The sequence below is a fragment of the Stegastes partitus genome, unplaced genomic scaffold (genome assembly GCF_000690725.1).
Source record: "Stegastes partitus isolate 25-593 unplaced genomic scaffold, Stegastes_partitus-1.0.2 Scaffold10, whole genome shotgun sequence".
Lineage (NCBI taxonomy): Eukaryota > Metazoa > Chordata > Actinopteri > Pomacentridae > Stegastes > Stegastes partitus.
The window spans coordinates 814,758-837,960 of record NW_007577741.1 but is presented as its reverse complement, the minus strand read 5'-3'; the positions used below and the strand labels follow the sequence as shown (position 1 = coordinate 837,960).

Below are 23,203 nucleotides of genomic sequence, written 5' to 3'. Positions count from 1 at the left end.
TTTGCTGATAAAGGGCCAAATATTTCTCTGAGGAGATGGTAAAGACCAAAAACAGCTCAAACAGTCGGCGGAAGATGAATGAAAATATTAACTGTCGAATGTAAATAAACAAACGTTTGCTCAGATGTTTATCGTTGTCACAGCTTGTTTCCACTGCCCCCTAGTGGCCAAAACAGGAAGTTACTGCATCTTTAACAAACCCTCTGATTGAGGATGTTCACGGCAGCTAAACCTGAGCTGTGATATAAATCTGCAGCTCTGATTCACATTTATTGAAATATGCCTGATCTGTGTCTATTTAAATATCGATTATGTGCTACATAGAACAAACCAAGATCAAGGTTTTCAGTTACAGAACAGAAAAATACCGATTCAGGCACTTTTATGTCATAATTTTGGAAGAAAGCTAAAAACGTCTCCCCATTTAAATACATATATTTTTTGATGACAGCTATTCTGATGCTAAAAGCGCTCTTTAAAGATGTAATTACACGGTAATGTAGTGACCTGCAGATGACATCGCTCTTTAAATGCAACTCTTGGATTTATTTAATGCTTTTAAAGTGCAAAAAAATAAAAAAATATATAAAGAAGACATGAACAAAGGTACCATATGCAGTTTTGTTTTTTTTTTTTCTCAAAATATTTCTTTTGCATAAATGCCGGTTTAAAACATTGATCACATTTTTTTCTTCTTTACAGGGCGATAATCTTTCAGATAACATGTAAACACTTTCTTTTTTTTTCATGACATAACACTTCAATTTGTAATAAACCAAATCTCACGTCGGCCATGCTGCAGTTTCACAACCCCACACAGCTTTATTTTTATCCTGCTTCTTTGTCAAAATAACTCCTGGAATTTATTTTTTCTTCCAAAGTTATCAAAGTGATGAACGTAGCAGAAGGAGGCCTGTCAAGTTGACAAGTGGGGTAAAATAGTCCGTATAATCTTAAATACAATTTATAATGGCTAGAAAAAGTACTTCATGCTCGTCTCCACTGTACAAAATGTCTGAATGTTTAGAGCCAGCAGTACTTGAAAACATTTAGCAACAAGCTGTTTTTAAAAACCTTGTTAACATACGACAATATATATCGACACACACACACACACACTGTTGATTTTTTTCTTCTTTTTTTTTCCACACAAAATATTTAAGACAGCTAAGGTTTTCATTCTGAACCAACTATATGTTTATAAAACATCTCGAGATTATTGTCTAGATTTCATCCAGACATTTTTATGAAAAGATAACAGTGTTGGTTTTAACAGTTACCAAAGTGCATCATTGTCCACTACACTAACATTCACACACTTAGAAATAAAAATTAAAAAAAAAAAAAAAAAAAGAGTAGATTGAGTGTGAAATAGAGAAACACCTGTTTCAGGACTGAGGCAAATATAATAATGATAATAATAATAACTGCACAATTGTAAAGTCATGTAGTTGATCACATTACCAAAGCAGAAAAAGTTCATGACGTTTGTTAAAAAAAGAAAAGTGTGGTTCGGATTATTTTTAAAGCTAAATTGCAGTTTTTATGTCCCTCTATCGCTCACTACTGTATCTACCCTGTTAAGTACAAAGGCGGAAACGCGGTGCATTCATTTCACGGTCGGTTTCGATGATAACTACTTTTGATCAGTAGAAATAATGCTGAGTAACGGCTTTATGTGCATCCGGAGATTGTGCCATGCTCTTAATGCAATCAGCTGACGGATCAACCTACGATGAGTGCAACAGAAGAAGAAGAAAGTTTGAGTCATCAGTCACTAGAGTCCATCGAAGCTTAGGAGCGGAAAAACATTCATTTTTATATATGTATATTTTCTCTTTTGTAATTTTTTTTTTTACATTTTATTTTATTAAAGTTTTTGCAGCTGCCGTCAGTCCACAGAATTCACCTGTTTATCACCCGACAGACGATCATCATCATCCGTCGCTTGATCAACTACAATACAAGACTGGCTCCTTGTAAATAAACTACTGCCTGATGTGGTTAATGGATAAAATACAAGATTTCAGCATGCATGTATTCAGGAATAAATTATTTTAGTGCACGACCATCGTCTGGCCCATAGTAGGAAAACAATGCCTCATCCTCGCCCAAAACCAAGCGCCCGATTTTACATTTTTGTGGAAATAACAACTCCGAACCACAGCTTGGAGGAACGGGAGCTGATTTGGCTTCACAGGAAACAGCCAGATGTTACGAATAATCTCAATTTTCCACAATTGTATGATTTTGTGTAATTAACAATCTGTAGTTTGTGCTTTTTTTCAGATTTTACTTCTGGTGTCTGGTGAGAAATTACGATTTGTGTCTGCGATTTACGACGATATTAAACATTTACGTCGGGAATTTTTTTTTTTTTCTCAGTCCATGACTTTTAAAAATTTCCCAAATGAGGTTTGTGCAAGCGCCTACACAAGTCGCGAACAAAACAGAAGTGTAGGATTGATTGTGTTTTTTTGTTTAGCTTAGCGCCGAGCTAACAGGCCTTGGTACACCTTTTTTGTCCAAAGTACATATTGCACATTTAAAAATTAGCAAAAGTTTCAAGTCTGAATCCCAAACACCTCGTGATGCATGCACGCAGCTGCCCCGGAAAAGGCTGAATATACCAAACACGAGTCAGAAAACCAACAAGTGTGGTTTTGGAATCAGAAGCACACTGTGGAGGCACATCTCAACTCTACACAGTCGGCAAGGAAAAATTTCTTTGAGGGAAAAAAAAAAAATCAAACCATAGTTTTTCCAAATAAAATGCAGGGGGCTAGAAGTGTCGACCAATCTGAACTGGCTGATTCTGTAGTACTAAGTCCACTGGGAGCCTCGTCCTGGCAGTTCGACAGGCCACGTGACAGGGCAAATGCTGTTTGGCTTGCAAACGTCCCTGCTTACTCTCTACTTTATATGCAGGAATGGTCACGCTGGATTTTGGGATAAAGAAGTTTGGATTAGAGGCTTTTTATTCAACTTCATTCCTGCCTCTGCTCCCTGGACCTGGAAAGCAAAGGGAGGCTTTTCTCTTCTCCCTTTTCAAGTGTCACTGTTACGACAGGCAGTCCTGACTCCTCCGCCGCCGCTTAATGCCCACTTCTCCGTTCAGGCCGCTCCTCTCGCTGTCGTCCCGCCTCCTCTTCGTCCTCCTCGTCTGTTCGGGAGACAGAGCGTTTCAGGTGATGAGCATTTCTTCAAACACTTCTTACATAAGGACAGACTGAAATACGTGGATTCATGTGTTTTCATGTTTTTCTTTTCGTGCCTTAATTCCCAATTTTCCCTTAGTTACTTAGATACTTAGAAACTTAATAATTAATAATAATTTGCTATTTTCTAATTTATTGTAATGTGATTTTGCTTTTTGCTTGTGGGTTGTGGGTGTAAAAATAAAATTTAAATAATTGGTTGGCTTGGTTGTTTGTTTAACTATTTGTTTGTTTGTGCGTTCCTTCTTGTTTTTTTTTTTTTTTTTTTTTAAAAAATATTTCTGTTGAACCACAATTCAAAAACAATGTCATGATTTTCATAAAATTTTTATTTATTATTATTTTTGTCAATTTCCTCTTATTTCACTGACAGCTGTTTTTTTTTTTTTTTTTTTGTGAGGCTATGAATACATCTGAGGACGACTGTAAATGATGGACATCCTAGTAATTAGTCCATTTTATTTAAAAACAAAAATAATAAAAATGTGTGTCCAAAAATGAGGTAAATATTATTTTAATTTCAGTAAATGAAGACGACATCGTGCTGTTGCTTTAACTGCTCTTGACTTTGTTTTTAACCATCAACAGATGAGAAACTCAGCCTGAACACTAGAGGTCAGCATAACACTGTCGAAGCAGGAGGACGATACAGAAGCACAATCGACTGCCAGAACGTTAACTGAACAGTTAACCGGTGGGATGGATCAGTAACTCTCACCAAAATGGCCGAACATTAGTTCAACGAAAGGTAAACGTGCTCATTTGGAAACGAGTTACAGGAATCAGATGTGCCCTAAAAGGCCTCTTACGTCGCTTCCACAGCTGGAAAAAACCAAAAGATTTCGTTCTGTTTCAGTCTGTGCTGAAATAAAACACCTCCACTTCTTAGTGACTGTAAAGGTGAAGCTTAACTGTCTTTGTCTACTCGTGTAAATACAAATGAATCCCATGGGTGCAGTTTTTTGTGATTCGTCTCAACTGTCAGTTTGTCAGTAAAACTCCAGGAAGCAGGAGGAAGAGAAAATGAACAGAAAAAGCAACAGCAGAAAAGAAAGAAAAGGAAAAAGTGGGGAAGAGGAGAGCACGAAAACAGGCTGACAACACGCTCCGCATTTAGCCAAGAGCAGTGATTTTACAGACCTTGGCGTCCCGCTCTGCGAATTTCTGGAACATGTTGGCGTAGGTTTTCTTGTCCTGCTCGTGATGTTCCTTAATCTTGCTCTGGCAGATGGAAATCTGAGCACGAGCCGCACGATTGGAGGAGTTGACTTGGAGCACTTGCTGAAAGTCCGCCATGGCCAGGCTGAACTCGTTGCGGAGGAGCCGGGCTTCCCCCCGTCGGTACAAGGCCTTCTCGTTGCTCTTATCAAGCTCGATTACCTGACACAAAGCAGGAGTGTATTAGTGACAGTTGGGCATTTATCCAGCAGCTCCACTGAGGGACCGACTGTCATCAGCTCACCTTGTTGCAGTTGTCCACCACTTGCGAAAACTCTTTTATCCGCAGGAAACACAGAGCCAAGTTGAGGTGGGCTGTCACGATGTAGTCCTGTATCCTCTTCTGCTGCTCGATCCCAGAACCGCACTCCATCTCCAGCCAGGAAATGATGCGCTGGTACTGGATGACAGCCTGGTAGTACCGCCCTGCCTGAGAGAGGAACATAAGAACAAATTATAAACAGGAAAAAAAACAAGCTTCTGACAGGATGTAAAACCAGCGGAGGGGCCTGTACCTTAAAATACTGATTCCCTTTATTCTTCACGTCACCGACCAAATCCAGCTTTTCACTCAAGTCCATTTCCCAGGATTCTTTAGCCTTTTGGAAATCGGCAGAAAGTGAATTAACGGTATGAAATGATGGAGATGACACACATGCGTGATGGAGGATGTTATTCATTAAAAAGCAGGAGCTCACCCTTTGAAAGTCTTTGAGGGTAACTTCATATACCACGTCTTTGTCTGGTCCGATTTTGCACTCTGGTTTACCTTCGCTTCCAAAGCCATATCTGTGAACGAGGAAAAAAAACAAAACATGAGCCTGGTTAAAACACTGAAGAACTGAAAACAACAACAAAAAGAGTTATTTTGAAACATGACATTTAGAGAAAGAATCTGTAACACGACTCAAACCGCTGCTGAAAACTCCCAGCATGTCAGAATACAGTGATGATGTGAAACACTGGTTCAAAATGCAAAGATGTAAATGAAATCTGCTTTTATTTTTTGGGGGGGGATGAATTCATGAAAAGAACGACATGACTTAACTGAACAATACACTCGTGTTCAGACGCAGAATTTCTATTTTATATCCGAGGATTTTTAATATAAAACAAATCCCATATGTGTGCATTTTGCAAGCAGAGATCGTTTTTTAACTGGAAAAATCAATTAAGTGGAAATGATTGAGTTATGGTATAAATACATACATGCTGCATTTGAGGAAATTTAGTAGTTTGTCTTTAAAAAAAAAAGGATTTTTGTTGCATTTGCAGACACAGATAGGAAAGTTCCTCTCTTGAGATAAATATGGATTTTGCCTATTTGAACTGTAGAAGCTTGTTTTCCTTGAATCTCTTTATTTCCTCCCTTCAGGTTTGTTCCCGTGCTAGTCGACTACTTGAACCCTCAGCGTGAACTCCTTGTGCTACGAATTCCTAGTACTTATCATCAGTACTTTGTTTTGCTTTTTGCCTGAAGGGACGACGGGGAGGGTTGGTGTGGGCACGGTTATGGGAATGATATGATGTGGTTAGGGCAGTACACTGTGTACTATTTGTTTTTATAATTCCTCTGTATCGCTGTCTATTTGATTTATGCAATACTTAAATTTAGGGAGTGATACAGTGCGGTCTGGGCAGCACTGACTCTGTGTTTTGTTCATTTGTTTTCCACCGATTTTGGTGCTTAAGTTTAAAATAAAAAAAATGTTAAAAAGGGGAGCAAAATCCTGACAAATAAAAATACATGAACTGAATGACAAGAAATGAGCAAAAAGCAGAACTGATGATACATTTCGAGCCTTTTGAAATGAGATCCTGACATCAAAACTGCTGTGCAAGTAGGTTTTTGACCAGTTAGGTACATCATTTAGCCAGAATCAGCACCACATCCACACTATTCATTATTACTGGGACTGATTTCAGTTTTGAAGCAGTGTAAAGACGTCACGATTTCTGACTGCAAACACACATGAAAAATACACAAAATTAAGCGTTTCTATGTACAGCAAAGCTCAAATGCTGGCCACAACCACCCTGAAACCTCGCTGGGACCCCCGTGGCCACCCAACATCTGAAGCAAATTCAACAAAAGCACAATGTCCAAGTTTCCGTGAATGCAACTACGGCGCCCCAGCGCAAGTGAAAGCATCATGAGCTGACCAGCAACAGTGACGCGTAGCAGCGACTCGTCTATGAACATACCAAAGAGGACAAAAGACACAGTCTGCACGCCGACTTCAGCAGACAGAGGTGCCCTCATAGGCTTCACCAGAATCACAGAACATCTCTCAGAAATGTTGACTTCTCTCACAAACGTCTGCGACAACGAAGGCAGAGTCATGTCAGATTCTAATAATAATAATAGATGTGATCTGGGTTTGGCGAAACCTCAACAGGAGCTGAATCGAGTCACACGTTTACCACATAGACGCAGCATCAAGCAGCAGCATGTGAGTCGCAGCGCACATTTTCTCATGTGACATAACAGCAGTAACTCCATCAATTATTAAATCATCCCCAACATGAAGGACAGGATCAGTCAGGATCTCGCAGTGTACTCGGTGTACAGACAGGTGAGCCGCCACACAAACAGACGACGGTTAAGTCATTCGTCACACAGCCGAATCCAGAGCTCCACAACAGCTGGGTAATATTTTACCGGAAAAGTCTGACCCATTAGCTAAAGTCAGGAGTTTGTCATGGGGAGATTTTCTTCTGTTTCACAGCAGGATTTTGCCTCTTTAATCTCTAAAATAACCACCAAAATATGGCAACAGGTAACAACCTTTTACTGCACCATAAGTTAATAATGAATCATCATCACACATGCTTAAACATTTCTGTACTAAAATAAACACGGGGCGTCCCTACAGCTCACCCAGTTGAGCTGGCGACCCATGAACAGGGCTGTAGTTCCCCGATGCAGCGGTCGTGGGTTCGATTCCCGCTCATGACCCTTTGCTGCAGGTCTCCCATTCTTCTAACCCCTTTCCTTCTCTCTCTACTGCTCTAAATAAAGGCAAAAAGCCCAAAAAATATATAGAAAATAAACACAGTTGTCTTGTCTGTATGGAAACTTTTATCTTCTAACAACCCACATGTGCACATCACATCATTAAAAACTGTAAAATCAGACAATAAACTCCATCAGTGTGTGACTTCTGAACTCTCACACCGACCAACTCGCCTCTACACAACAACAGCATCACTGAATTCCTGAAATTCAGCTCCGATCCGCCCAAGAGCTTTCCACCGGCCCCATCCGGCCACCCGTACGAACACTTACTGTAAGTCCCGTCGAGCAACAAGTTCCGGGGGGACATAATCGCATTGTGCATTTACAAGTGCGCTGAATGAGCCGACGCAGCGTGAACACCCAGCTGAGATAATTCACAAAGAAGCCCCGCAGAGGCGCCCCGCTCACTGTATGTACATCGAGACGGCAGACGGAGTTTTGAGGCTTGTTCGGTGACTTACTTTGGTTTTAAGTAAAGTAAACAGCACTCTCCTCTCTGCATCTTGTCCAGGGCTCGGTCCACTCCCAGGGGAATGCCTTTGTCCTCGCCCTCGCCCACAATGAAGCTGACGTCCCTGCAGTCGAACAACCGGCCGCCACAGCTTCCCTGCAGGCGCACTGTGGGACGCGTGACACAGTTTAACCTCTGATGCTACAGTTTAACGCACTGGTTGTCCACAGTTGTCTAAGAAACAAACAAGGCTGTTACCGTCAACACTCGCTCCGTCGTTGGGGTTAGTGTAACCGTCTCCTTTGACCTTGATTCTTCTTATGATGCCGCCGTCGTCCGTGAGCGCCTCTCCTTCGAACTTGAGCAGCTCCATCTGTGTTGTGGTGAAAATTGGTTTCATCACTGTTGTTTCACAAATAGTGATATAAGGCAGTCTCTGCAGAGCTTAGTGTATGGTGCTACAGTGGGTGTGGGAGGAGAAGACCAAATACATAACGAAAAATCAGTAGGAGTCACGGCAGAAAATAAGACAATAATGACTGCTGGAGATAAAAGTACGCCGTGAAATCAGACAAGCTTCTAATAGGGTGAATACAACGGACCAGCCAGCTGAGACCAGCTAATGTCTCTCAGGTTTGACCCCTTTTATTTATACTTCGTTGGCTTTCTGGGTGTTTTTACTCACATTTTTACTCACTTTTTGGCTCATTTGTCACTGAAACATAAAGTCCTGCACCTCTATTAACTCTGTTCAGGACTTTTGGGGTCTTTTGGACTCCAGGCCATTTGGTTTAGGTTACAGGTATTGTGTTTGTTTATGTTTGAAGATGTTTTTTAAATATAAAAAGAGCGACATTTGTCATGCATTTAGAACCAAAAATATGTCAACTTATCAGAAAAGGTATTTAACGTAGTATAAAAGTCTATAATGAATACCAACTAATATTTTGCCCATTTTCTTTCTTGGGGTCCCGAAAGACTTTCTAGTTATGGCTACATGAAAGTCCTGAGTAGAGTTAAACCAGTACGACCATGGCTAAAAGCAGAATGAACTCAAAAATGTATTAGGTGCAGTATGACATCGATATAATACCATACAAGAGGAAAATGTGTAAACTGAATATCTTTACTTATTTTACAAAAAAAAAAATCAGGAAAAATGAGCCCATTTCAGTCTAAAAGTCCCTGAATTTTTGTTCCATGACTGTTGCTCACAGCTGAGTCAGTCATGGCTCTCCAGTTGCACAATGAGGCACAAAATTCTTCTATTTTCTTCTTTTTTTTATTTACAAAATCTGGTTTGAGCACACAGTTTATTTTTTATGGCAAATGCTTAAATGAGATGTAAAATAAAGTAATTGTGATGAAATATCACAGTTTTAGGCTTAGATATGATGAACTTAAATGTCTCATATGAGCAGCTGAAGAACAGTCAGAAATTTCAGAATCCAGCTGTTGTTGTTTTTATGATTCAAGGAACTTTATTTGTCACGCCAGCTCACATTCACATGTCTGTGGTACAAAATAAGTACTCAGGTCCTGTGATTTTTTTTTTTTTTTAGGAAAAAAACCTGATAAATAATAAGTACAATAAAAACAAGAGCAAAATATAAGTAAAAAAGCAATATAAGTGTAAAGAGTAGAAATTCAAAAGTAGTTATGTTTAGTACTAAACATTGTGTAGCAGCGAGGTAGATTGTAATATTGCAGTTGATTGGGTTCAGGTTAGGCGAGTTCCACCTTTTTAGCATCAATATAAATACATATATGCTCTTTATTGATGCTAAATAATTTTATCCAAGACTTTACTGATGCCTCGTGCATCATTTTAGACACAACTTCCTCAAACTGACCTGGGTGTCTTTTAGAAGCTTTGGGATCTCTGCTAGTTTTTAAAATAAACTTCTGTGGTGTTACACAAAATTTGAACCGAGTTTGCAACGACCTTACCTTCAGTGGGATTTAGACTAAACTTTACTTCACTGTATTTTTATTGTAAGGCGATGCTTAAGTGTTATAATGATAATATGGTTATTGTTAGCATAAACATTTTAGATTTTGACAACAATTTCCCTACCAGCCTCCACATATGGACACTCACTCACTGGAAAAAATACATTTATTTATAACCTAATATAACCTTAATAGGTCTGTCTGTGCAGCATATAAAGATCAGTCACACGTGAAGCTGCCGCCTCGCTGTAAAATGCTTGTTAACATCTGACACAGTTCATCTGTCGCTTGCAATTACAGAACTGACAAAAGGTGCAAACTGGGGGGTAAAGTGCTCACTGTTATGAATAAACTGTGCTCACAGGGGGGTAACTTGTAAAGCAGAGCAGCTGGCTACATCTCTTTAGAGTTTTCCCCGTATTGAATTATAATTATCATCGATTACAGAGGACAGAGAAATCCGATTTGCATCCGCATTGAGCTCCAGACGGAGTAAGAGCAGAGACTGGACTGCACTGGCTCTTTGAGTGAGCAGGATTAAAATAGACAAACCAGTTAATTTTATGACCAGAGAGCTCTATCTGCGGAGACATGAGACGTACTCCTCAATTATCGGAGTCCCTCGGTGCAATGCAGAATTAATGCACGGCGCAAAAGGCAGCAGTGACGCTGCAGGCGTACCCACCTCGAACACCACTGAAGAGCACGGAGGAATTTTGTTGGGATTTCCAGCAGCTCCATAAGCGTACTCTGGCTTACACAAGAACGTGCACACCTCTCCTCGCTGCATGGACAGCACGCCGATGTCCCAGGCCTTGAGGACTTGTCCTGGGAGAATGGATGGGACACATTTAAAAAACAATAACATCTGTGGATTCATTAAACCAGCTCAAAGATTGAATATACAAGAAATGATTAAAATTCAAAGGGACAGATCATCATGTTGGTGAAGATATTCTCATCACTGTGGCGCTGATGAAAAGATTGATACCACTGTCTGTGAAATATGGTGCTGCTGAAAGAAGATGTTAGCCTAGCTTAGCATAGATCTATAAACAACCAGCTTGGCTCTACGTAAGGGAAAAAACTCAAGATCAGTGAATCAGGTGTGACCAACAGTCTCATACAAAAATTCCATTTTTACAAAGACCTGAGAGGAGACATGCACCAAAATAAAAATAGGAATGGTTAAATATCTGTCATGTGTAGAGCCACCTTTTTATTTTTTTTTAGAGACATTTTTTGGCCTTTATGATTGGATAGGACAGAGAGAGAGAGAGACAGGAAAGTGGAGGGAGAAGAATGGGGGAAGGACCTGCAGCAAAGGGTCATAAGTGGGATTCAAACCCACGACCACTACATCGGGGACCATAGAGGGGCTATGGGATACATGGGATACCAGCTCAACCAGGTGAGCTATAGCAGCATCCTAGAGCCACCATTTTTATTAATAACACATGTGGACATATATGGTATGATTCTAGTTTTTTTTTTAATGTTTGCAAAAATCAATCATCCACGAAGCTCAACTTTCTTTTTTTCTTTTTTAATGATTTACGGCACTGTAGCTGTGTCATCCTGCACAGAAGACATTTTAGAGTTCCCTCTACTTGTTTCTGTAGAGGTGCAGGATTTTATATTTCTGTGAAAAATGAGCACACAGCGAGTAAAAATGTGACAGGAGCCAAAATACACCCCGAATTTGCTTGGGGTTAAGAGGATTAGCCCAAGTGTGGTGGGGTTAGCTCATGTGGCAGACTATTCTTAGGCTTAATATAAAAATATAACATGTTAAGTCTCATGAGCTCTGATTGGAGGGATTTTGATGGACAGAGCGAGGCTAGTTCTTTTAATGCTAAGCTAGCCAGCAGCTGCCTGAAGCTTCATATTCACTGAACTGAAATGAGAGTGACGTCTGCCTCATTCAATTTCCTTAAATATATTTTCAAACATTCAAAGTCAGATACCACCCTGAAGCTGAAGCAGTTTTGGCATTAATGTAAAGTCACCTACCTTTGCCTACATTGAAGGAAAAGGGCTCTTTGCGATCACGACTGCAATCAAATTTCTTCCCCGTGAGCAGCTTCCCAGTGTAGTGGACTGTCACTCTGTCCCCGATCATTGGCCGGTCTCCATCTAGTCCCTGACGTTTCACCACCTGCAGACAAGAGACATGTTTCCACTTCAACTGACCGCTGGACAGAGAAAATTAAGGACAGAGCAGCTGGAAGATCCAAAGAGGAGCCGACAAAACGAGTCCCAATGTCTACCATGAAATGTTAAAATGTGAAGCAATGATCTGACTCTGAGGGAGAACGGGATCATGCCTAGAAAGCACTTCACAGAACATTAAAATTGCTCGAGAACAAAACGATCAATTGTAATTTCATTCGAGCCCCTGTTGGATTGCCCAGGACGGGTTATTTTTAGCTCTGGACTTTTTTTTGTCATTGCAAACAAGATAAAGGCACTTTTTATGATATGGTGTTCGCTTGCACTCGAGTGTTACGCAATCCCTGGGAAAGCTTCTTGGCAGTGCGGTTGGTTGTGATCCAACAATGTACCTCTGTAATTGCACTGCTGAAGGAACCTGGTCCAACAACAACAATGTAAAGAGTAACAACCGGATGCGTGACGGCGAGAAGACTGATAGCGACGAAGTGGAAGGAGGCAGATCAGCTAAAAGAGGAAGTGTGACTTCAAACATTCCTGGAGATGTTCGCCATGGAGAGAGCTGCGAGTGAGTTAATCATGGACGCTGTTGGTAAAACACCCAGCTTCTCCAGGAACTTCAGAGTAAACAGTCAGTGTAAGTTACATATGATCGCTCTGGGGTTTTTTATTTCTTCACCGTGTAGAAAAAAAGGTAAACACATTCCAGCAAGGACAATAAATACCTTGATAACTCCTTGGTCTTTATCAGGTGTTACGTCGATGCCCTTTGCAGCGAGAACAGCTCTGGCTGACTGGCCGTCCATAGACAAATCTTGATCAGTGGTCATTTCTGCGTGTGGGCATCACACAGTAACGCTGCTGCAAAAGACACAAACACACAAGCTCCTTTAATCAGACGTCCTTGTTTCTCCTTATTTCACTTTGGGAATTTAAAACAAGGAGCAGGACTGGAAAAAAAAAAAAATCCTGGATAAAAACTATCAATGAGATCTCCACAATCCACCCAGTAAATATGACTTTTTCCACCACATTACGTAAGCTGCAGCTATTTAAGGACACGTGTTCTAAATCTATGTCCAGCACTAGAAATATATTTCCAGTTTCAGTTTCACAGATAATTGCATAACTACGAACCTAAAGGCAGCAGCATGTTACTTCACACATTGTATTTTGTAACACACGCTGTACTCGCCGAGGTACAGTATGTGCGGCGCTATTTCTTTATGGCCCTTTGTGCACTTTGACAGTCTATAAATGACATCTGGGTATTTCACGGGCACCGAAATTAAATCCGCAGCACAGTTGAACCTCGTTCAGAATAAGACGTCCCCATCGCTGGGTTTCTAATAAGCATCTCGACGCTATTCCAGATTGTATCTCTTACAAAAAAAGCCTCATATGCGCGGGGTAAAGCGTGGGCTCCACCACGCTGCGCTGATAAAGCTGCAGCATCACAAACAGAGTTATCTGTCTCTGTGTTCAGGGTGGCACAGGTGAAAATGCTGGTTCTGACCAGGGCTCTGGGGTGATGCACTGATATAATACCTTATCAGGATTTGTCTGGCGATGCTGAGATACAGCTCAAATGTAGACTCTCCTCAGCTTTTCTGTCATTTATTTGACTGTTTTAGACGAATAAAACAAACAGCGAAGGATCCTGCTTGCACAACAATCTCTATTTCTTGTGTTTTCTTACATTTTGCTTTACTAAATACACACATTGCATATAATTAAACTAGCTTGCTTACCAAAATAAGAGCATATAAATCGGACTAAGACTTCTCTTTCTTCCCTTTATTTTTTTTTTTAAAAATCTTTTTACATTTCAAAGTCTTTATAAACTAATGCTAAACACTATTATAGAGATATACTTTATACTGTGTCAAGGTGTGTGATGCCAGCTTCTTGTACTTTTATTACAACAGATTCAGCACAAAGTTCTGATTCCCTTGATAGATTTTTATTTAGTGCTGATGTGATAGTCAGCTTTTGGTTTGTAGGATCAGATCTTTATTGTGGAGACTTACTTAGAGATATATGATTTATTTTATCTACTCTAATCTAATTGTCAGATTCAGTGAATACCTCCAGTAGCTTCTGTGTGCACTGAAAGGAAAAAAAAATCTGGTCTCAGTGTACAGCCTTGAAAATAGGACCGATAAGTGGCTCGGACCAATTTACACAACACTGTCCCGTGCACGTTTGAGCTCGTGCACAGCTCGAGGGAGACGGGGGGGAGGAAGAGGGGCTGTAAATCTGGAACATGCAAACTACCTGAATACCAACGGTCGTTTTCCAGAATCACAGACTCCACCATGAAGAAAACAAATCGAAAGTTTTAAGACACCAAATTTTAAAAATGAAGACAAATTTAATTAAGAAAGAAGCTGCACATGTTGGCAGATTTTTGATCAAGCAGGTACTGATGTTTGATATCGATCCTCAAAGGCAGCGGACTTAGAATAATTCCAAGTGTGTCGTTTTAATTTTTTGACACTCGTGCCAGGAGAGGAAAAGAGTTTGTTCGTGACACCTAAATGATCAGATGTCGTACTTTTTTGACATAAAGAAGCCAAAGATGAGAGATTTTAGCATTGATACCAAGCAAATAAAAGGCTTGTTTTCCACAGCACTATTTTTAACAAAAGCAGCGAATCTTCTCAATTATGAAACGCTGTCTTAAGACGAGCAGTTGCGAAAGCGCCTTGCCAGAATACAAGAAGTAGTCAGATGTCAAGTCATAAACCAGTGATAGGAAATAATAAGCAAACACACCATTTGACACCTAAGGAAACAATTTTTCTACCAAAAAAATCCTTCGATATCCATCCTGACAGACTGACAGATAGATAGAAGTTTGCTGCCAGCATTTCACGCCTCCGTGTGGCAACAAGACTTTGCCAGAGCAATAAAACTGTAATTACATGTTGGTGTTACAGCTGCTAAATGTTGCTTCTCTCATCACAGCAGCAGCAATTGTTATCTGCATGTTTCTGCACCAATACGCACGACTCGCAGCCCGCCCCGACACAATAATCTTGACATTGTCTGAAGACAATGAAAAAAGCTACTTAGCTATGTTAAGCATGTTGGCCAACACTATCCGCTGATTATTATCACATGCAGCAGCTGAGTCGTTAACACTTGCTCACATAGCATCAGATCACAGCTGCTCGGCTCCGTGTCGGGATGTTACTAAGGTTAGCGCTGTTGGCCGGAGCTGCAAATTGCAATAACTTTTACAATGAGACACGTCAGGCGAGACCACCAAATGTTTTTTTTTTGCTTCTCACAGACTCGCAAACTTTCTCCCTGTAAGAACATTATTAAATTTAGAACATTGTTTAGCTAAAACAGCCTCTTCGTCTGCACAGGTATCCGGCCAAATTGGACTCTAAATGTACTTTTTCTAAACATAATGAAGTAATTTTTTTAAAGAGAGGATTCTCTGGTGTGGAGAGTTTTTGGGAGGCAGAAAGCAGTTTTTGGACTCAGCACTTGGACGAGCGATTTGTGTTTTTCACACTGACCAACAAGTGCAAACAAAGAAGACAGGACACTTTCTTTTCAAAAGGGATATACTGCAAGCAAACAGTGTTCTGATTTTAATTAATTAGTGGCTTGAATGCATGCTGGTTGTGTGAATCCATAGAGAGAAAGGTTTAAATAAAGCCTGTGTTCTGTGTTTATTTGTGTTTGTACGAGGAGCTGCATAAATAAGGATGTGGGATTATCTCACCGATGTTTAACCACATCACACCTTCATTCTCACCCAAGTTCAGGTCCTGAAGTGTAGCTAGACCTTTGCTGTTCTGCTTCTGTATTCAAAAACACATTTAAATCACATTTCCTCACGTAAAACCCTCTTTACTGCCGAGGCCACGGGGAGTACGGTGGGGGACAGGGTGGGCTACGCCAGCCGCTGCTCGGACAGCAGACAGCAGCAGCAGCAGCAGCAGCCACTTAACATTTCCACGGAGATGATTTGAGGCTAAACTTTGCTCAGGGGCAGGTTGTTCTAACAGAGAGGAACAGCAGCTCCTCGTCCCCCTGCATCAGTTTTTCTGGATTTTTCCGTCCGCTGTCCCGTCTCTTCACATCCCAGATGCAAATAAAAAAGATGTCCTGCTGCAGTTCTTAAAGAGCGTGTAAATACAAGCGTCGAGCAGCTGGCCTGACTCGTATCCACATGCAACAAATTAGACCTTAAACCCACGAGGGGGACACCACAAAGATTTGTCTTTTTTGACATCTGCACAATTTATCCTGCTCCTTCAGTTTGGTGCCACTTTCAGCAGATCAAGTGTTTGAACTCTTCAATGCAAGAGCAGCGCAAAATATCCATTTCTCAGCAGCAGCAGCACCTTGTCCTGTGTCTTTTAAATTTCATGGATTTTATTTTAGATGCAACTCGTGCATGTGTGTGTGTGCGTGAGTGTGTGTGTGTGTGTTCGTGTGTGTGTGTGTGTGTGTGTGTGTCTGAACACAATGTTCCTTCTATTCACAGTTCCCCGCTGGCAAAGCCTGATGGTGTTCACCAATCTGAGACCCCCTCACATACATCCCAGCTTCAAATTTTGGACAAAAAACAACAAAGAAAAGCTGACGTTAATTAGTGAAATTAAGCCCACCTTTATATTTGGATTAGCACGTGATTTTAATTTGGATAAATCAAACGGGGCATAAATACGATGAAGTGCATCATTATTAATTTCTCATAAGTAAAAGTTACCTGTGCAATCAATTGTACCATTTATATTTTTTTGTGCTTATTCTGTATGAATCATACGAGTAAACACTGACAAGAGGGAAATCAGGATGCAAATATTTACAAATTCAGAAGGCATGTAGGCTAGACGTACCTAAACTCTGATACCCTGCGGAGGAATGCAGGAACAAGAACACAATGAGGCAAACAGCACATTCACAGACGCACTCGGTATCTGTACATTCTGTCTCACATCCGTACTCCGCTGCTGATTCATATGTGAACATGTGAGTACACAGTGTGCATGGCAGACCTATACGCTGACATCCTGAAGCAGAGCATTGTCCAACATGAGGGAGTCCTCTGTTCTGTGCTGTTTTATTTGCACCTTACAGCCCCCATCACAGGGTGTTCCAGTGATGTTGTGAACTTTACGGGGGTCGTGTTTTTGTCGGGGAAGCTGCAGAGGTTTTACTTTTAACTGAAGCTGCAAACCTTAAACTCTGGGTTTTTTTCTTTTTTCAGGTGTAAGGCAACACCGTGGTGGCTTTTGAATTATTTATCTTTCAGTGTTCTTGGACATAGAAGTCATTTATCTTCATTAACTCTCTCCCCCCGAGGCGGTCTGATTCATCTGTGGGACCCGAGTCCATTTCAGGAGGGCCACATCTGCTTCCATCTGCCCACCTTCTTAGACTAAAACCCCAAACACATGCACGGTGTGCTTTTTTTGAAGTTACCCACAAGCCACCGTCGTGTCCTGTAATGTGCAACTTGGTACAAAAAAAAAATAAAAAAATGAAGTCATAATTCTCAGAAAAACAGTTACACAACCTGTAATTTACGGAGATACACCTACAGCCTACAGGGCTTCTGGATGTAAACTGTTGTCCTCATCTACCTCCACTGAGACAGCACAGCCAAGTGCCACATTCATTGCACTCACACACACACACACACTCACACACACACACACAGCCTTTTATCAGCCCTTATTTTTTCCAGAGCGCAGTAGGATACAGCTGTAACCTCAAATGCCCCCACACGTGTGGCAAATTCAGCATCCATCCTATGGATCAACATGCACTCCTGCTCTTTTATTCTAACCGGAGCAGACTGAATAATAAAACCACGTAAAAAAAATAAATTAATTAATAAATAAATACAAAAAACGCAAGGAAAGCATTATGTCTTAATTGACTCCTTAATTAGTATTTTTACGCAGCAGAAGAAGAAGAGGAGGATAAATTGACTTACATTTTTTCCTTGGTGGTCTTTTAACATAAAAGGAAAAAAATAAAAAAATCTTCCAGGAGTCGAGCGGTGGAGCAGCTGATATATTTTTGGTTTCTTTTTCTTTTTCTTTTTCCTCTCCTAATTCCCTCCTCGTCTCATATCCAGGGTACTAAATGTTCTGGGTGTTGGGTCTCCGCTTTATCTCCCCCTCCTCTCGCCTCCTCTTTTGTGCCTTTTGCGCTCCGGTGACGATGCCGGTGTAGTAGTAGTAGCCACATGGAGCTTAGACTTGAAAATGACACGGGGAGGTAGAGAGGCAAGAGAGAGGCACACGAGAGAGAGAGAGAGAGAGAGAGAGAGAGAAAGAGGAGGAGAAGAAGAGAGAGAGAGAAAAAAGAACAGAGAGAGAGAGGAGGAGAAGGAACGTGTAGAGTTGTGGGAGGGCGTTTAGTGTAAAATTAAGGGCAGGTCTTGGAAAGCAGCCACAAAGTAACACAATGTTCCGGCTGTACTGTAGCTGTACCACACCGCCGCCGCTGATGAGAACACTGTGTTCCAATAGACACCCTGACCCTGTAACCCGTTCCGTGCCGAGCCAGGGCCGGGAACAGGCTGTACCGCAGCAGGCTGTCCTCTCTCTCTCTCTCTCTCTCTCTCTCTCTCTCTCTGCGCGCGCTCAGCTGACGGCACATATCATGAGCGCACGGGCGGGGATGTGTAAGCACCGAAATAAAAGCACACCTCAGTGGCCGATGAGACGCGCGCTCAGACGGATTACTGTGTCAGTAAAGGGACGGTAACCAAAAAAAACCAAACCACCAAAAACAACAACAACCACCACCCGCCTTTTTTCTTTTTTTCCTCCTCTATCTCTGTTTACCGGACATGTTTAGTTGATTTTTCATCACGGTAGGTAGGGATAAATAGATTTATTATTATTATTATTATTATCTGCTGCTCGCTGCTGCTGCTGGTTGCTGCTGCTGCTGCTGCTGCCTGGTTCTCCTTTATTGTGCCTGGGTGGAGATCATTTGTCATCTTTTCCCAAACAGCCAGTGTTTACATTACCGCGGTGTTTACTGTGGTGATCTCTTTATGTAAAGCTAGAAAGGAGCAAAACATCACCACAAGCAGCCTGGGCTCATGTTTTAAGCCTCTGATGTTGTGTAGATATTTCATTTCTGCTTTTTTTTTTCTTTTTAATTCAAGAGCTCTTGTTTATGCAAGCAGCTGTTTTTTTTTTTTTTGTTGCAAACCTGTTGCGTTAACACACTGCCTTTGTAGACTCATTAGGTTTCCATCTTGCCATTATTAAAGCACATAACAATGAATCCCTGTCAGAGAGCTAAATGACAACATATAAACCTGCTGTCAGGTAAAGTTTAAAGCCCTTAAGTCAAACCTTCACTCTGCCAAGAAAACAAGAGTTTGTTTTCAAGTCCCAGATATCATCCATATGGTCAGGAGGAGAAAAGCTGCTGATGTTAAAACACCCGTGGGGATTAAACATAGAGACACTCGCTGTTAAGGTGAGTGAACTTAGTCCCTGTCAACTTGTGAGATGATAAGTCAAAGCGGCGAATGTAGGCCAGGTGGTGATTACGTGTAACCACCTCTCTTCCTCTGCAAATCAAACATTAACCTGCAAAGAAAACAGTAGTTTGCAGTAAAACTCACGGTAATTTCCTCTAAAAATGTAGTTAAATGCTATAGTAAAAGTGTGCGCGCAGTTAATTACATAAATATGTTCCAACCAGCACTTTGCTGTAATAAATGTAATGAAGTATGAGTAAAAACTGACTGAAAGCGCTCGCTGCTGCTGTCAAAGTGGAAACTTACAGCAAAGAACCTCATCCATCCTGTAAAGACTTTAATGCAAACAGTAATGCAATATATTTTATTGCCTTTTTTTTTTTTTTTTAACGAGAGTCTCTGTAATGTGGTAAAGACAAATAAAAGTGGCCATGTGAATAAAAAGAGCCGCTCGAGTGTACGTTTACTTACTGTGAATGGTGATAGTAAAGGTCAGAGTTGCACGTTCAGTGTCAGTTTAAAATAAAACTGCTCCCTGTGTTGTCAATGTAAGTCAAATATTCTGCAAAAAGAAAAGAAAAGAAAAGAAAAGAAAAGGTGACAGTTATCAGGGAAACACAATGCAGTACAGTAAGCTCAACTGAAATGTAACGGAAGCACTGAGGAACCACTATCTGCAAACCGTACGTGCACACACACACACACACACACAGCGTGACGCACAACAAAGCAGTTTTATTTGAAGGTTTTTTTTTGCTTTTTAACAAGCTGTTGTAAAAAAAATTGATCAAAGATGGCACGGTTGTTTGCAGTTGGTTTATGAGGTTATATGTAATATATGCCAAAAAAAAAAAAAAAAAGTCATAAAAGTTGATTTATGAGCCAATCCAACTCCTCACAGTCGTCAGGTCGAGGCTCTGTTCAGATGTCATGTTAACTGTTAATGAATCCAGTAAAACAATCCCCGATTCCCAAAAGTTGTCTAAATATAGACTCAGAACAGCCTGTGAGGAGACGTTCCCCCACGTGGAAACCCCAGAATCACCCTCCGCATATAGACCCAATGTTTTCATTGAGCCACTTCAATGTGACTCTTATCTGCTGCGTCGTGTTTAAAGAGAGCGATCTGCTGATAATTTCACGCAAACTTGATAAGCTTAAAACTGGATCCGAGTGATGAACTCAGGCGGTTAGTGAAGCCAGACATTTACATCGGCGGTGTGCAGGGGCCGCTCAAATTCCCATAACAGTCATAAAAGATTTTTATAGCTGTGCTTTTGTGCTTTTGTGGTCTGAGGATACCGGCGTCAGTGCGCCAATATACATGAAGTGTTTGAACTATAGCATGTTTTATGGCTGATTCTTGCGCTCATGTCGACTGCACTCTTGCATTTTAAAACCTTCAAAATAACACTGACAATAAGCAAAAAAGGTTTATTTATGCGAGACCCTGTGAGGAAACTGTTCTTTAATGCCTGAACTGAAATGCTCAAACACCTTTGTTGCCGGTTCCTGGTGGGTGAATCCCACAATCAGAGGTGCTGAGGACACTGTCTGACCACACTGCTGGCAGACAGCAGGCGTCTGTCGGAGGGAACATGATGATCCTGTTAATTATAAAGGTGACATAACACAAGTGAACCTGTTTCTGCAAAACCCACAGGGATGTTGTCAACTGGCTGAGTAATCTGCTGAGCATCTGCTTATCGGAAGAAAGTAGGTTTCGCACACTCTCGTTTTAGAACATCTCATTCGAAAAAAAAAAAGAAAAAAAAAATAGAACAGAAACACAATGACTGTGGGCTTGTGTTCTAAAAGCACCACCACAACCTCATCATGCATCATCGGCCACCCGGAGCAATTCAAAATAAACCCATAGACAACTAAAGCGTAGAAACGGAGAAGAAAAACTTGAAGACGGTTAACTCCGGCTCAGGCACAGATTTGTTTGTTTTTCCCCCAAACTCTTGAGCCGCAGCGTCCTGGTAGCTTCGTTGGCACTTCCTGCTGCCTTCTAGTGCTTTTTCGGAGGTCAAAATGAACCGAGCTGACCTGAGCTGAGCTGGGCAGAAACGCACAAATAGATTTCTACAGTGACACACGGCTCGAGATGTTGTTTTCCCTTCCTGAAACATCACAAACATCTTGTTTCTGTTCTGGTGAAAGCAGCCGTGCGGTAGGAAACAGGAAAATTAGATGGTTGTAATTTACATCAGCTGTTTCATATGTATATAATAAGCATATGTGGGAGACACACATGTGGATTTATCACTTGCGTTCTGAGCTTCAGGGCTTCTCACTGGTTGCCGGCTCAGCTTTCAGCATCAAAACAAAGTCACGTATTCTTTGTTAATGTAAAACCAATAAGCAGCAGGTTTTCTTGATAATCGCCTCACACGTTCACTAAATATTGTATGAAGTGCTAAAAATCTGACAGGCAGTTGCGAGAATATGTCTGTGTGAGTCTTGGTGTAACCAGAAGCACGCGGGTGAGTTCATTCAGGGATACAGGCTGCACAGTCATCAGGAAGTGAAACAGAACAGAATGTGCTGTACTAATCTGATTGAAAAACACTGCTCTGAGTGGATGCATGAAAAAAAAAAAAAAAAAGATGTTTCATTTAAACAGCTACAAGGAGAATCCTATGGCAGCGGGAGGATACGCACAAAGAAAACAAACGCAGCTCAGCTTTTCATTCGGCGATATAAAAAGGCGAATGGTGGGGGATAAGTTTGGAGAGGCACTTGCTCTCACACACACAAATACAGCTGAGCAACATAACGCTCTTTGTTTGTGTTCTAGGCATCCGCGTTACGTACATGGGAGTAATCTCCTGAGTGATCCCTTTTATCCGTAAACTTTTGCCCCCTGAAGCAAGAGGGTTTTCTTTTTTTTTTACTGCCTGCCAAGGACCCTAAATAAGACACTGAATAGGGAATAATAGAGGGGATCTTTTTATCATTTCTGTAACTTGTTGCTGCTGCGGTTTGGTGTTAATGTTATCAGCTCTGTTGAAGTTCAGATTACGAGCAGAAAAACATGTTGATGTTTTTCATTGAGTCTAGTCTTTTAATATATGATGGCGGGTAGTTCACTCTACAGCAGTGCATTGTTATTTTATAAGCTAGTTATCACCGTGAGCCATCTGTACGTATATTTGGATGGCCCGTTTTTGGCAGTTCCTTAGAAAAACAAATGGCCTGTGTTCATTTATAAATGTCACTTCATGTTCCATCTCCTTGGAGGTGAATTTTAGGTGCTTTCCTACGAATGCTTCTTCCCCCCACACACACACACACACACTGCTGTGGGAGTGTTATGCAGCCTGGATGACTTTCATGGCTGCACAGTTAAATTTTAAAAAGTGAAAGACTTCTTTTGCTTTTATATTTTTATCTTTTATTTCTGTCAATTCTCGAGATAGAAAGAAAAAAAGAGATTTGTTTGGAGGCCTCCTCTTCTAAAGTTAAAAAATATTCTTGAAAATGTTCATTCTGTAATTTTACATCACAGCTTGTACACATTTTTTTTTCTTTTGTTGTTGTTTGAAGTCTCCGATGCTCTAAAACATGATACATACAGCTGATTTATTCATCTCTGTGCTTCAGAAACCTGAAATAAATCTATCCCAATATCTACAAAGAAGTGTTTTATCGGTGTATTATTCCGCCCACACCCCACTGATACTAAT

General features: G+C 40.9%; 1 protein-coding gene across 2 annotated transcripts; it reads right to left on the bottom strand.

The window, feature by feature from the left end:
* Positions 1-525: 525 nt before the first annotated feature.
* fkbp5 (FKBP prolyl isomerase 5) lies at positions 526-22,918 on the bottom strand. Of its 2 annotated transcripts, none has more exons than XM_008285700.1 (11): positions 19,983-22,918; positions 12,757-12,892; positions 11,873-12,017; positions 10,545-10,687; positions 8,165-8,279; positions 7,917-8,073; positions 5,135-5,225; positions 4,952-5,035; positions 4,681-4,866; positions 4,359-4,598; positions 526-3,163 (listed from the first exon to the last, which is right to left on the bottom strand). In XM_008285700.1, the coding sequence occupies exons 2-11, from the start codon at positions 12,859-12,861 to the stop codon at positions 3,062-3,064; spliced, it is 1,368 nt and encodes a 455-aa protein (XP_008283922.1). In that variant the 5' UTR covers positions 12,862-12,892; positions 19,983-22,918; the 3' UTR covers positions 526-3,061. The 2 variants fall into 2 exon arrangements, with proteins under 2 accessions (XP_008283922.1, XP_008283913.1); XM_008285691.1 differs by lacking the exon at positions 19,983-22,918 and adding an exon at positions 18,000-18,306.
* Between the last annotated feature and the right edge of the window lie 285 nt (positions 22,919-23,203).

Coding starts and splice junctions, on each gene's coding strand:
- fkbp5 (XM_008285700.1), bottom strand. CDS start 12,861: ATGACCACTGATCAAGATTTGTCTATGGACGGCCAGTCAGCCAGAGCT. Junction 10,688..11,872: donor TTCCTTCAATGTAGGCAAAG/GTAGGTGACTTT, acceptor CCATTCTCCCAG/GACAAGTCCTCAAGGCCTGG. Junction 5,226..7,916: donor TTACTTTACTTAAAACCAAA/GTAAGTCACCGA, acceptor CCTCGTTCACAG/ATATGGCTTTGGAAGCGAAG.